This window comes from Stegastes partitus, unplaced genomic scaffold (assembly GCF_000690725.1).
Source record: "Stegastes partitus isolate 25-593 unplaced genomic scaffold, Stegastes_partitus-1.0.2 Scaffold141, whole genome shotgun sequence".
In the NCBI taxonomy this organism is placed as follows: Eukaryota; Metazoa; Chordata; class Actinopteri; family Pomacentridae; genus Stegastes; species Stegastes partitus.
In genome coordinates, this window is record NW_007577872.1 from 27,302 (window position 1) to 42,518 (window position 15,217).

At 42.4% G+C, this 15,217-nt stretch overlaps 2 protein-coding genes across 6 annotated transcripts in view; both read right to left on the reverse strand.

Annotated features, from left to right (window-relative positions):
• The window catches only part of LOC103355266 (NACHT, LRR and PYD domains-containing protein 12-like), a 13,311-nt gene extending 5,977 nt beyond the window's left edge, over window positions 1-7,334 (reverse strand). For 2 of the 3 annotated variants that reach the window (XR_520076.1, XM_008278989.1), the window contains exons 1-5: window positions 7,057-7,334; window positions 4,037-5,656; window positions 1,647-1,985; window positions 922-1,089; window positions 656-826 (exon numbers count right to left, since the gene is read on the reverse strand). Coding sequence is in view for 2 of the 3 variants with exons in the window: in XM_008278989.1 (XP_008277211.1) it covers window positions 656-826; window positions 922-1,089; window positions 1,647-1,985; window positions 4,037-5,652 (2,294 nt within the window). In the remaining variant the exon portion in view is untranslated. The remainder of the gene's footprint in view (window positions 1-655; window positions 827-921; window positions 1,090-1,646; window positions 1,986-4,036; window positions 5,657-7,056) is intronic. The other variant, XM_008278990.1, reaches the window with a different exon arrangement.
• A 3,136-nt stretch (window positions 7,335-10,470) lies between these two features.
• The window catches only part of LOC103355267 (ras and Rab interactor 2), a 69,116-nt gene continuing 64,369 nt past the window's right edge, over window positions 10,471-15,217 (reverse strand). For 2 of the 3 annotated variants that reach the window (XM_008278992.1, XM_008278991.1), the window contains exons 12-13: window positions 13,291-13,454; window positions 10,471-11,681 (exon numbers count right to left, since the gene is read on the reverse strand). In XM_008278992.1, coding sequence (XP_008277214.1) covers window positions 11,355-11,681; window positions 13,291-13,454 — 491 coding nt within the window. In that variant the 3' untranslated portion in view covers window positions 10,471-11,354. Of the gene's footprint in view, window positions 11,682-13,250; window positions 13,455-15,217 lie in introns of all 3 variants that reach the window. The other variant, XM_008278993.1, reaches the window with a different exon arrangement.

Consider the following 15,217-nt stretch of genomic DNA (forward strand, 5'->3'; position numbering starts at 1 on the left):
GGACGGACAGATGGACGTTTTATTCAACCTCTTGGGGAAATTCAAGGTATCCAGTGACTCCCACACACAAGACAGATAAGTAAACAATGTACAGAAGAACGTGCAATTAATGTGGAAATCGTGTTGGTCGAAGAAACTGCAATCAAGTCCCAAAAATGCTGGTATGTACAAAAAAAGGGGCAAAAAATGTTGATATTTACAATAAAATGGAGTATTCTAAAAGTACATACAGTCTACCATAAAAAAGAAAAAAAATCATTGGTAAGACATGTAACATTAAGTGGTTTTGAGAAAAAAACAACATAAATTTACCTTCAACATCATATCACAGAAGAGAAGTTCAAAGACCACCAGAAAGTTCGAAATCAGACTACTCTTTCTATTTTTACAGTTACTGGCTCTGATAAATGATGTAGTTTAGTTTAGTGTACAGTTTTTGGTTCAGAAAAATGGTCAAATTGTGGTTATTTTTTAAAGTAAAATGTCCCTACCAGCACGATTTGCAGATTACTTTGCACGTTATCTTCTGTATTTGCTTTGAATTTCCCCAAAGAAATGAATTAAGAACCTATCTTTCAACCCCACGGGCAGGTTTTGGGCTTCAGAGGGTCGAACACTTTTATTTTCAGTCAGTGTGTAATCAAAGCATCCTTACTTGAGTTTCTCCAGGCTGCACCATGCGTACATGCCTTCGCACATGACTCGAAATCCTGCATCTTTCAAGCTGTTGTTGCTCACATTGAGCTCCACCAGAGCGCTGGTTTCAGACTTCAGGGCTTCTCCGATGAGTCCACAGCTCAGTGCAGTGAGGCCACAGTGGTACATCCTGCCGAAGAGACACGAAGAAAAGCAAAACATCACTGGACGGCCGCCATCTGCCAGCACGGCTGAATGCGTTTTTTTACATGAAGTCGCGCTCACTCCAGCTTTTTGAGCCGCGATATGTCGAATTTCTCAAAGAGTTCGTTGGCGCCGTCGTCTCCGACCATGTTGCTGCTGAGATCCAACACTCTGAGGTGTTTGGGGTTCTCCTGCAGAGCTGCAGCCAGATCCCAGCAGCCCTGTTTCTCAATGTTGCACTGCGATAGTCTACGATAACAAAAAGAAAAGACGACGCACAAGAACTTAAAATGCATGTTTTAAAACTCTTTGTAGCTGAGCAATTTCAAATTACGTTTGTGTAGTTTTATTATTATTTTCTATGCAAACATGCTGGTAAAATGAGCTACATCCTGCATTAGCAGTTGTTTACACAATTTTATTTGTTATTTTTGTATATTTCTTCACTTACTTACATATTTTTTATCTATTTATTGTATTTTTATTTTAATTTGACTTCTGACTTCCTCTACCTGGCCATCTATCTATATCTAATTCATGGATACTACATTTTACTCATTTTATTTCATCTGGTGACTCACTAATTGCATGTGTTATTTAGAATAGCTTCTAAATTCCTCAATCTCTGTGCTCTGAGTCTTTCATTTATGACATGACATAGGGGCTGTGGGGGTATTTCTTGTATTGTTTTAACTGCGTTTTTATCCCTTTCATCTGGAAAGCACTTTGTGTTACATTAAACTTGGGTACATAACTAAAGCTTTATTGAAACCGAAGCAAATTTAAGTTTAGTCGTCAACACTTACTTCAGCGTTTCCAACTGAGCCACTTTCAAACCTTCTGAAAGTTGGAACATTCCCTCGTCTCCTATTTCATTCCTGCTCAGATCCAACTCCTGCAGCGTCTTGGTCACGAACAGGGCGTCTGCCAGGTCTTTACAGGACAGGGAGGTCACTCTGCAGCACTGCAGCCGGAGCGATTTCAGCCTGCAGTTTCTATCGGCCAGCCCCTCCACGAGAAGAGCCGCTCCGTAGTCGCTGATGCTGTTGTATCCGAGGTCCAGCTCAGTCAGGTTGGACTCCCTGGTGCTCAGGACTGCTGCCAAGGCTTCGCAGGACTTGTCTGTCAGGTTAGAGAATCTCAGCCTGCGAGGAGATGGGAGTCATTGACAAATTAGACGCATCTTTAGGCCTGGCAAAAGTTTGAAGAAAAAGGAGAAAAGGGATAAATCACGAGAGAAAGCTCACGAACAAAGTCATCCACAGTGTGGGAAATTATTTTATGATGATAATTTCCCCCTCCATGCATCAGTGAAGCATTTCTGATTTACACAAACTAAAACTGAGAATCACTTTCATTGTTTCTATTCAAGAAACTGCCCCCTTTTTAAACAGCTGATTAGCCACAGCAACCAGGACATGGTTTCCGCTAACAAAATGATGCTCGTCTAGTGTTTACAATGGAGCTCACAAATAAAACTCCAGTTGCTGTATGAAACCATCTACATACTGTCTTGTTTCCAGGTTGACTGGCTGGTCGGTTTGCTCGATTCTGACCAAATTCACATCTGTCAGACAATCACTGGTGTTGCTTTCATAAGGAGTAAAGCTCAACATCAACGTCCTTTTGAGGACTAACGTATTATTTTTGGCCTCCAGTTTTCCACTGGCATTGTATTGGCAGGAATATTACCTTACAAAGTCATTTTAACCTGGTTATTCCACACTGGAACTGAGTTAATATGCTGCAAATACAAGCTTTTTAGGTTGATTGAGGCTAATAATGTAAATAATGCGGGGGAAATTTTGTGTTTCATCATTTACTGAGGCCACAGTTGGTAGCATCGTCGCCTCACAGCAGGAGTGTCGCCGGTTCGCATCCCGGTGAGGATCTTTCTGCGTGGAGTCTCCATGTTCTCCCCGTGCAGCGTGGGTTCTCTCCGGGTTCTCCGGCTTCCTCCCACACAGTCCAAAAACATGTTGAGGTTAATTGGTGATTGTAAATTGTCCGTAGGTGTGAATGTGAGTGTGCTTGGTTGTCTGTCTCTAAGTGTAGCCCTGTGATAGACTGGTGACCTGTCCAGGTGAACCTGCCTTCACCCTGAGTCAGCTGGGATAGACTCCAGCCCCCCATGACCCGAGTGAGGATTAAACGGTGTATAGATGTCGATCCTGTTACAAAAGGACAATAAATTCTAATAACTTGTTTAACTGTAAACTACATTGTATAATTCATCCTACATCCACCCAACCGGTCGAGGCAGATGGCCGTCCCTCCCTGAGCCTGGTTCTGTCGGAGGTTTTTTTTCCCCTGTGGGGGTTTTCGGTTCCTTCCCACTGTTGTGGACTGCTTGCGGACTGCTGAAGCTTATAGGGAATCCAGATGTTTTGGATTGTTGGGTGTTTCTGTTTCTGCCTTTGTGAAGCGCTATGAGATGACTTGTTGTTGTAAATATGCGCTATACAAATAAAATCGAATTGAATTGAAAAGATGATGGATGGATGGATGATTTACTGAATTGTATATGTGTAATGCAACTGTAAAAAATCACATCTGCAATAGAGGACATTGTTTCCTGGGCGACAAACATCACAAACCGTAAAATGTGATGTATAGAGGTGACTCGTGCTCGGTGACTGACTGGGTCCAACAAAACTCAGACAGCACATTATCCTGTTTGTGAGCATTTGTCAAACGCTGTAAAATTTCCTAAACAGATATTACACGTTTGTTCATCCACCGATAATGTGTCGATTCTTTTTGCAATTCGTATGAGGCGACACTTTAATGCTGTTAAAATAATTCTGTAATGATCCAGTGCTCTTTGTGAGAAGTCTATGAGTTAATACTGTCAGTGTCCATTACCGCTACTGCACTTTGTGAGTGTGAGATAAGGACGAGCTGTTCTTAGCGGGTAGTCCAAACACCATGAGAACTGTGCCTATTCGCACCCATTTGCGGGAGGTTGTTTTCGGTTTTCTCTTCACTGTCTGTACGTAAGAACCGATGCTTCATGGTTTTAGTCAGTCGCTCGTTCAGAACCTGTCCTGTTGGCTCCTTGCTGCAAGTAAAACTTTGCTTTGACTTGAGAGACGACTGATTCAGAGCAGTTAGGACTCCACTGAAGAATTTTGCTAACAAATGCACACGTAAATGTCCTAATATTCATGGTATGCACAATATAAATGCAACTTACATGGCTTTGCTTGATTTCAAAACAGTCGGTATCTGCCTGAGGAGGTTGTCGTCACACCTCTCCGTCACTGGCATCTTAAAATGTTCTTCTAACCCGTCCAAGTGTGTGAGCCTTTGTATCAGAACGTGCCACTGAATCGGCAGGAACCCGTGGATCAGCGCGCGATCGTATTTCAGATAGTACTCCGCCTCTGTCCGTAAAGCCTGGGGGTCGTACTCCCTCAAACAGTTAAGCAAAGGGTCGACCTCGTCAAACAAAATGTTTTGCAGGAACATGGACTTGGTGTAGACAAAGAGCTCATCATTGGGCCCCAGCAGGCTACGTTCCTTGATGAGGCCAAAGATGAACTGGAGGAAGACATCCCATTTCCCATTTACGTCCTCCCGAACTTCGTCCACAAGACGCCGGCAGCTTTCGGAGAGAGAAGCGGTCCCCAACACTTGAAGCTCGTCCAGTTTAGCCGACGCAGCCAAAAACTCCTGAGCGCTCACGTGACCGAAGCGAAACACCGTGGTGCCATGCAAACCCGAGTCCTCTCTCAGCAGAAGCGGGCACTCTTTGGAGAAGGCTGACGCCTCCTCAACAGTGATGCCCGTCTTTAAAAGGTCCTCCTCGTAAATCACGCTGCCCTCTCCCATCCGAAGCAGCGCCAGTTTTTTCAGTTTGCCCAAAACACCTGAATTTGACGCCTCCACCACACTGGAAGCCAGAGTGTAAATCTGAGTCAGCGTCAAAGGTTTTAACTTAAAGCGGTTTTTTGCTTCGAGAGGATTATTCAGAACATTTGCCATAACGGTGCAGATTGGAGGTATTTGACAAAGGAAGGTGAGGCTTGATGATAATTTCATACGGTCGATTGCTTTACAGGCCACGTCTTCATTGTCAATAAGTGTCCTGATGTGCCGCTCCTTCTGAGCATCGCTGAACCCCAGCACTTCAGTCTCTTTAAAAAAATAGTTTCTGGGGATTCGCCTCACAGCTGAATATCTGGACGTTATCCATACATGAGCGCCGGGAAGTAGACTTCCTTTAATCAGACTGGTAATGAGATGATCGACTGTGGATGCTTCAGAAACATCCCTCGCGGCTGGACGGGAGAAGTCCAGCGTGAGATTAAACTCGTCCAGTCCGTCGAAGACAAACCACACGCCGTCTCTCTTCAGGCTGGAAGCATTGAGCCCCTTCAGATCCGGGTAAAACGTCTGGAGAAGTTCGATCAGGCTCAGTTTGTGTTTCAGCAAATTTAACTCCCAGAAATTGAGAACAAACAGGAAGTGGATGTCGCCGTGCCCTCTGTCCTCGGCCCAGTCGAGGGCGAATCTCTGCACCATCGTGGTTTTTCCGATGCCGTCCACTCCCAGCGTGAGGATGGCTCTGTTGGAGATGAAAAGTCTGCGGTCACTCGATAAAACATCGGTGAGCGGGACACACACAGAAAGAAAGTGCGCAGCAAGGCTAGAAAAATCCACGTGTCTGAACTGGTGGGAGCTCCAAGTGGGAGATGTCGAGTCGTTGTTCTGATAGCAGATTCTCAAGGGGAGCAATGATTTCTCTGCTTCTTTCAGCTTCTGGTATTTGCTCCTCAGCGAGGTTTTCAGGCAGGTTTGGAGATCCATCTTCCTGAAAACATGTGACAGTAGTGCGTGATTAACAATATATATACAGTACATGAAGTCTTATTATCTTACTATCAAGATACTGAATGTTTTCTTGGGTATCGTAAAAATCAGTTTGTTCTCCAATCATCAGCTCATCAAGGCGGTGAAGCTCATATATTAACACATATACATTTTTCAGTGCTAATTATCGGTTTGTTTTAAAGTAACCACAGTGTAAAAAAAACTGATTTTAACCTTCTTGATTCATTTCAACTCTTTTCTGTTGCGTTTGAACCACGTTTGTTTGATTCCTAAAACAAATTCTTTTTTCTTTTTCTTTTTTCAATTAGTAGAAAGAATATTTTCTGGTTAAAGAATCAAAACCCACACTCACAAAAAGCTCCGAGTGATTTTATTAAACTCTTCACGGTATGTTTTATTTACTTTACTGATATTCTGACATGCCGGCCACTTTTCCTAACAGACACTTTGTCTATTTATTTACCAAGAAAAGTGTTTGAGCTGAAGACAAGGTGCCGTTTTGGGACTGACATGCAAAACATGCGTCATAATACATTTTATTATTCGTTTATTTACCTTAACATTATTTTCTTTGTTCATATTTGTCTAAGTGTGCTTTCAAATGAACAATACATTGATACAAATTGACTGATTGAGCTTAATTATTTGAGCAACTCACTGCAATTTTTCTTACTGTGACAAATACGTCACATGTTTTTTAAAGGCCCGATGTGACATATATGTCACAGCGATGTTTTCTAAATTTGTCATACATCTATTTGTGTAAAGAATGTGATCAGAACAGCTTCAATGTGACCTTTGACATGTTATTGAAGGATTACTATTGTTAAATGGGTTGAAACTTATCTTTGCTATCAAAAAACAAGCTTTTTAAATTGGTAAATTTTCTCCCATGTGCTCAGCAGGTCATGTGAACAGCCTTCCACATGTTGTCACATGACTTCATCAGGATGTTCACTGGATGTCACTTTGGGACCTCATCAGTTCAATTCAACAATATATGTCTATTAGGAACTTTCCAGAATATTTAAAGGGGGTGTGACACCTGTGTCACCGTGGGTCCTTGTGGGTTTAGGCTTTGCCCAACATGCCTGACGGGGTTTTGTGTCGTTAAACTGTCGCTCAGATCCTTGAGTGAACTTTTCCTTCTCACAGGTGAAACAGAAACTAGCCTCAGTGCAGCTAGCTGGAGAAGCTAACAGGAATGAAACAGAGACGTTAGGAAGCTAAATTAGCTTAGCTGACATGTCTTAGCCGCCTAAATGGACGAGCTGACAGGTTAAAGCTGCTGCTGCTGGTGATGGCGACGTGTTTATTTAGTTGTTGTTTTTTTTTTTTTTTTAAATTAATAAATGTATTACTTTTAAAGGACAAACTTACTGGGAGACGCGGTGCGCAGGCGGCGGCGCTCAGGGCAGCTTTGCTAGCCGAAGACAACCAAACACGGAGGAAAAAACCGGTGAAATCCCAAAAAAATCAAACTGCATCCAAGAAGGAAGGCTGGATACGGGATCCTCTGCTGTGGAGGACGGCTGAAGTGTGTGTGTGTGTGTGTCTGCCGGCTCCTCCTCCAGCGGCAGCTTCACCGAGCAGGGGCGGCTCCAGGAGGCCTTCACCGGGGGGGCCGGATGGACTTCCAGGGTGGCCCACCAGAACCAACAAAAATATATATATAAATAAGAAACTATGCTGTTTTATTATAGCTGCTAGTTAAAAATCATGTCAATATGACAGTTTAAAAAATAAAATCACATTCTGGTATATTTTGCTTTCTAATTTAAAGATTATATTAAATTCTTATTATTAAGTCCTTGTGCCAGATATCGCTCAGAAAAAAAAACAATAAACATAAGAATTGCAGTACCGGGACAGTGGAAAAGCAATAAGATAAAAAAGGAGTTAAAACTGAGGTAATAGGTAACATCACACATGAAAATTAAACATTGACAATGTTGTACCAAACTGATATATCACACCTCTTCGTCCTACAACAACCTCTCTGACGTCTACAATAAATACCGTAGAGACACAGAGCAGAATCTGAAATATTTTTCTTGAATCCACACGTCAGAGCTTCTGTTAAAATGTCTCCGGAGCCTCATACTCTCCGCTTGTTTCCACGTTTACATGACGGCCTGATGAGTTTTGGACTCTGCTGCAGGTGTTTGCACGACAAGAGTCTCTGCTTTTAGTTAGGGCTGCACAATTAATCAAATTTTAATCACAACATTGGTTTCCAGCGATCAAATTTGCGTGATCGAGCGATATTTAAAATGTGTGATGCTGTGTTCACACCTGCTGTGTCTGTCTCTAAGTGTAGCCCTGTGATAGACTGGTGACCTGTCCAGGTGAACCTGCCTTCACCCTGAGTCAGCTGGGATAGACTCCAGCCCCCCATGACCCTAGTGAGGATTAAGGTGTATAGATGATGGATGGATGGATGTTATTTAACCAATAATAGGCCCTATGAGGAGAAAAGGTTTTTGCACCGTTGGACCAAAATTTGAAGGCAAACTCTGACAAATTGCTTTCAGGAAGTGAACCCTTTTTTAATCCCAGCACTGTGCAGACTAACGAGTAGCTATGCTGTCACTTATTATAGGAAGTCCTGCAAACGTTGTAAATGTAATATACTCACCCAGATGCTCATGTTCAGGTGGCTGTAGTGCCGATAAAGGACCACAGCGGGGCAGTGTTTGGCTGAAGAAAAAAGCCAAAGAACCTGCATCTGTCTGCGCTGGTTCACTCCTCTTCCTCGTGCATGATTACAAGACTTAAAGTTGCAACAGCTGCTGCAAATTCAAATAAACAACGTGATTCCTGGCTTCCTCTAAGAATACTTCTCTGTCTGTCTCTGGCTTAGCTCAGAGTGGAGCTCGACTGGTTTGAGCAGAAAAAGTTATCTAAGCAGCAGAAATAGGCAGCAGATGGGAATGCATAAATGATTTAAACAGATAAGTGATGGCAAAAAGTGAAGACATGATTGAAATAGCTACATAAAGTTTAGTACATATAGAAAGTATTCACCCCTTCACCGCTTTTCAGCACCGAGTCGTGGTCAGTTGGACTTTTTTTGACAAGAATTTAAAACTCTTTCATGTCAAAGTGAAAACAGATTTCTACAAAGTTGTGTCAATTCATTAAAAACATATAGAAAACAAAATCCCACCTAATTCAACACAGGTGTACCAGTTGGCGCTAGAAGTCACATAGTTAGTAAAATTTACACCATCTGAGTGCCGTGAATGAGTCTCAGTGATTATAATATGAAGAGTGCTGTATCTGGAAGGTCCAGTCACTGGTGGACTCCAGTACTTCTGGATATGACAACAAGCAACTCTGTGAAAAGAGTATTGAAACCACGAGTCAGGGGATGATACAAGAACATTTCCAAGTCACTGAAAACCCCCGAATGCACGGTTAAATCCATTATTAAGAAATGGAAGGAATATGGTATGTGTGTAAATCTGCATAGAGCGGTGGCAGCATCATGACGTGAAGCACGGTGGTGGCAGCATCATGACGTGAAGCACGGTGGTGGCAGCATCATGACGTGAAGCACGGTGGTGGCAGCATCATGATGAAGCACGGTGGTGCATAGTACCTTGTAACTCCTTTAGAGGATTCACAGGCGTCTTGGTGGTCGCCGTCACCAGTCTTGTTCCTAAGATGTTCTACTCCCAGCAGATTTACACATGTGCCATATTACTTCCATTTCTTAACAATGGATATAACTGTAATCTAAGGCAGTGGTTCTCAAACTGGGGGTCGGGACCCCCATAGGGGTCCCAAGATAATTTCAGGGGGTCGCCAGATCAATGAAAAATAATAATAATAATAATAAATAAATAAAGCCTACATTTATCAAATGCATTTGTATTAGGGCTGTCATAATTAAAAGTGTACACTTCTTCCCACTCCTTTTTCGAACTTCTTAATATTTGATTTGATTATGCGATATTATTCTTCTTTTCTGCTCTTTTTAAAATGATTTTCTTTTATGTTTATATTTTTTCCCTTTCATTTGTTCGAAATAAATTCAATTCATTCAAAAGAAAATTAACGTGTTAATGTAAAGAGATTAATCTGTGGAATTAACACATTCATTTTTCATGCATGAACAACAAAGTTATTACTCGTGATATATTAAAAATTCTAATGGGGGGGGGTCACGAACACAAACTTATGCTGTCTTGGGGGTCGTGGCTCAAAAGGTTTGAGAACCACTGATCTAAGGGATATTTAGTGATTTGGAAATCATATACTTTTGTACTTACTCTAGATGCTCATTAGTGTTTGATATTTGAGCACCTGCCCCTCATCTGCTGCCTGTTTTCGGTCTCTTATCTTAAACAGACACCAGCCGTTTTTTAGTGCACGTCTGCATTTGATACAGAAGCCACACCCGCAGCTTTAAAGACATTTAATTGAATCCAAAGAGAAAGTCAAGACGGCCGAGTCACAAGGAACTGGAAGCGCAGAAAGGTGAGGCTTGATGCTGAACTTCTTACTAACAGTTCCAGGAAGCTTTTATGCTCCTATGATGTGATGCAATCAGGTATACACAATGCCCTTTTTGTGAATACGTGTACAAATGGTTGTAATCAAATGGACTGGAAGTCTCTAGAAATAGTCTCCCATCTTACCACTTTAGACCCCTATTGGCAAATCATTTATTTCCACTTTATGTGTGGATTTAATTATGTTGGTAATTTGAGTGCAGAATGTATCTTAGAAATACGGCAACACAGTGAAATCTGACTTCTTAAAAAATTTAAACGAACACAGCGAGTTGCCTCTTTTTGAACATATTTTATATATTTCCACAATCAGCTCTGAGCTCCTCATAACAAACAATACAAACAGTGTTGATTTTTTAATTGACTTTTGAGAAATACCTGGCATAAATAAGTCCAGTATTGAGTCCAGTACAGAAATATTAAATCAGAGTACAAATCTTTGTCACTTATGGGTTGAAAAACATTTGAATATAAAAATATTTCTACACAGAAATACAAGCTGCAATTGACCAGCAATTGTAGTGACCATTAATAAAAAAAAAACCCTCAAACAATCATATATTTTACAATAGCTCAATTTACTTATTAAATAATGTTTTAGCATGAAGTTTTAAGTTCATTTCGGTGAATGCTGACTAATCACTGGATGACTGCTTTCAGTAGCACATTTCATGTTCAATTCCTTTTTAAAGGCACCTGGAGAACAGCAGTTAAGGCAAAATCAGTTACATAAAACGCAATATCTTACTGCATGACGTCCACTCCGACGATGGCATCAAAGTCCAACACAATCAAACGTCTCACCTTCGACTACACGTGCTATAACCCTCCACTTCTGGCCTCACCACGACAGATACGGCCAAACCCTACATGCAAATTGACCAGTTTTTGTCCTTTTCTTTCCCAAGTCTGAACCAGTCTCGAAGTGTTTGAGGTAAACACAGTCACTTTCCAGAGTCCCTCCTACCATGTGGTGGCTCCTCATAAACTCACCAGCCAACTCATCATCATCTACAAATCAAGAAAGCATTTTTCTATTTTGCATCAATTCGCCAATGTACAGCTTCTGCTTCCATTCAGACGTCCTAAAATCTATCTACGAAAACAAACAAGCACCACAAGAACCGGACAAGCTGCTGCATCCCCGACCCCGCCCGGCTATTCATCCTGAAGGCAGTTTCCGTTCTGCATGACGGCGGGTATACAGAGGTTCAGGTTGGGCACCCTCCTGTAGACGAAGTGGAAGGTCTGTGCATGAGGCCGGCTGTGGAGCTCGGCTTTGATCCGTTGGGGGTGAGTGTCCGGAGCGAGCTGCTGGCTGGTGTCTTCGGTGACCAGAAACAGTGCATAGTTCTCGGGGTCGGGGATCTTGAATTTGTAAGCGCAGAGCGAGCTCACCTCTTCTGTGGTGGTGTACGGGTGGACCACCAGGGTTTTGGCCGTGCAGCCCAAGTCCATCTCTTGCAGGGCGACACGCAGATAGTTCTGCAAAAGGTAAAACAAGTTAACGTCTGGCGGGACAGACAGAAATCTTCACAATGATTGAAATCAGCTTAATTGAGGAGTGAAGGGAGCAGGCAGAAGACTGGGGTTGTTTGTGTTTACAGCAGTAGAGGCTACAGTTGTAGAACCACATTTATAGGATCCGTGTTTTTGTGTAACAGCACCACCTACCTAAGCAGATGACTAAAGGAGCAGTGGATTGACATAAGGACTGGATTTCAGAACAATTACAGCAAGAACCAAGTTTTATTTGAATGTAGGTTGAGTGACATTGGGGATGGAGTTGGTTGTTATCATATATTATTGTGTATACATATTGTACATATCCCCTCCAGAGATGTTCTTGTGTCTTGTCGTCCTCTTTTCAAACATCTATTTGGGTTCTTATGAATACAAAGGCCATGGAATCCATCCATCCATTGTCTATACACCCCTTAATCCTCACTAGGGTCATGGGGGGCTGGAGTCTATCCCAGCTGACTCAGGGTGAAGGCAGGTTCACCTGGACAGGTAACCAGTCTATGACAGGGCTACACTTAGAGACAGACAACCAAGCACACTCACATTCACACCTACGGACAATTTACAATCACCAATTAACCTCAACATGTTTCTGGACTGTGTGGGAGGAAGCCGGAGAACCCGGAGAGAACCCACGCTGCACGGGGAGAACATGGAGACTCCTCACACTGTGAGGCAACGGTGCTAACCACCGAGCAGGCCCATAATTTATCTAATAAAGAATTAATTATACTAATTAGACAAGTGGTCCAACATGCAACCCTTAGTAGAAAGTCGGTGGAATGACTCTGTGAAATACTTTGAAAATGCAATGTTTTGGCGACGATAAACCTTAAAAATTATAAGTATTTGGACAATGTAGTACTGTGAGTGGGGACAAAACCTATGAGACAGATAGTAGCATGTGGATGGAATACACATTTAAAACAATGAGTTGTGGACTAAGTACTTGAACAATGTAGTATTTTGGATGCAACAAAATCTTAAAACCAGGAAACAATAGTATTTTTGGTGGAATAAACCCTCAAAGCCCAAGTCGCAGACTAAATACTTGAACAACACAGTGTTTACGGTGGAATAAACCTTTAAAACAACAAGTTGTGGACTTGGACAATGTGGTATTTTGGGTGGAACAAAGTCTGAAAGCTAGGACATTGTAGTATTTCTGTTGGAATAAACCCTTAAAGCCTTAGTGGTAGTCCCTGAACAACATTATTTTGGGTGGAACACATCTTTAAAATAATACTTAAACAACCATCTGATTCGGTAGGTGGCGCTGCCTTGAAAAAAATCACAGAAACACAATCGTGCAGAAACATAATCCTGGAAAATTCACATGCAGTTAAACGTAGATAAAGAAACCACATGCAGCTGTTCCACTAGGGGGTGCTAGGGTGCAAGTCCGCATGCCGTGATGTTAGTAGAAACCGGTCGTTGTCGCCGATGGAGGCCAGAACACAGCACCTTTCATGCACCTTTCCAATGCCGAACGTGGAAGTTTGGATTTTATTTGGTACTACTTAGACTCACTGCCTGGATGTTCAAGGTGGGCTCAGGTCAGCCGTGATACCTGAAAGTCGTCCACGGTCGGAGCCGAGCGCTGGGCGGTGCGCCGGCAGTGCCACTGGTGCAGAGTGTTCCGGGCCTCGGAGCTCAGAACTCGAGCCGCCTGCTCCTCCTGGAAGTTCTTGATGAGCGACATGGCCCCGTAAGCGCTGGTCAGGTAGTAGCCGCCTGGGGGGTGAAACGCAAAACACGCATGAAGAACAAAGAAAAAGCAACGTAAGAGCCAAACTTCATTATCTAGAAATGAAACCAGCTGAGGTCTGATGTAAGAAGTCGTCGGTGCTTCCTCCTTTGTGTTAGATACGAATCAGATTTCGTGCATAAAGGTCACGGAGAGATCGAGTTACACCACTGACGAGCTCCTTTCTCAGTCAGCGCTTCACTAATTCAGCTTCATGCCAGACAGGTTGACGCTAATAGGAAAATATTTCACTCTGGGCAGGTTCAGACTCTCTTTTCTTCTGAACCAGTTCCAGCCCATTCAAATTAAACACTGAATGGAATTTCCTACCCTTGTCGTCAGGACCTTTCCTTCCCATGAGCACGTTTCTCAGGCTTTCTCACTGAACCTTCCAGGTAAAGTCAACCCAGCTGAGATGCAGAAGGCCTGTGAGCTGCAGAGAAGCTAAACAATGACTAAGCTGATGATACCTCAGTCGTGATTACAATCTATTGTCTTCGCTCTAGTCTTCACGAGGATATTTCAAAGGGATTTCTGATGAATTCTGACTCATGGATCATACTTTGTACCTTCACTAAACCAAATAAAACGTGGACCAGTGGCCAACATAGCTAAGAACAGATGGAAACTGCTGCAGCTATTTTACCATGTTTCAGTATCTTTATTCTCCAAGTGCCTCTCGTAGCCTTAGAAGAAATGCAAGTTTCCCTTTACAAGATGATGTCAAGAGTCTCTACCCTTCAAAGTAGTTTGTGTGCGGCGACACACTGCTCCCAGCGCTCCTGCCGCATTTAAAACACTCCCTGGAAGCACCACTCTGACAACCGCAGGTGCACATTTAAACTTGTCTGATGATATTACTGAGATTTAAACTGGAGGTCTTAAGCACAGCCCTTCCTTTGACCGGGTTATACAACAGGGTGGACCTCGCCTGGACCTCACACCACACTGTGATGTGCCTGAGCTCATGAAGGAAACATCCAACGTTATATAAGCTCAGGCGGAGGTGATGGAAACATAAATACCAACAGAGCCTCAGGATCGTTGTGCCCTTTTGCTAATCAGGGTTCAAGCACACTGTGATGTATTCAATAAGTTGTACTTACTTGCAACGTTTTGGATGGTGAAATTAGAAGATTAATATCTGTATGTTCACTATAGAGCAGACGCTAGCATGTGGTTAGCCTAGCCTAGCATGAAGACGGAAAAAACTTTATTAACTTTCTGGGTATTTTTATTTTTTAATGTATATTTTAACTCCCTATTGTTTTGCCATGTGATGGTTGCTCAGTCGTGGCTCCTCAGTTGTGCCGAGGAGTGCTTAATTTTTTTGTTTTAAGCTGTTTATTTTTGGCGAATTCTTAAACGAGACATGATTTTTGTGACGTATTATAATTTTAAGCTGAAATTTGTCTTATTTTCCTGATAGAAGTGCAAATCACACGATTAGTTAAAGACGATTGGAGAGTTGAAAAAAAAAAAACCCCAATGATTCTTTTTGTTTTCCAACTCCAATAAATGGTATAATTTTGTCAATGTTTAAAAGATTTCCCGCTGAAATTGCGTCACTACCTGGCGCGAAAACACAGCTGGAACTCGTACTATCAGTAAGTGTAATAAACGCTCCAATGAAGCACGTGAAGTAGTCGAACGAAAACGATCCAGACACGTAATCGCACCAAAACGTGATCATAAATCCTGACCTTAACATTCATATTGAGATAAAACATCTTTTAAGAAGGTGAGCAGA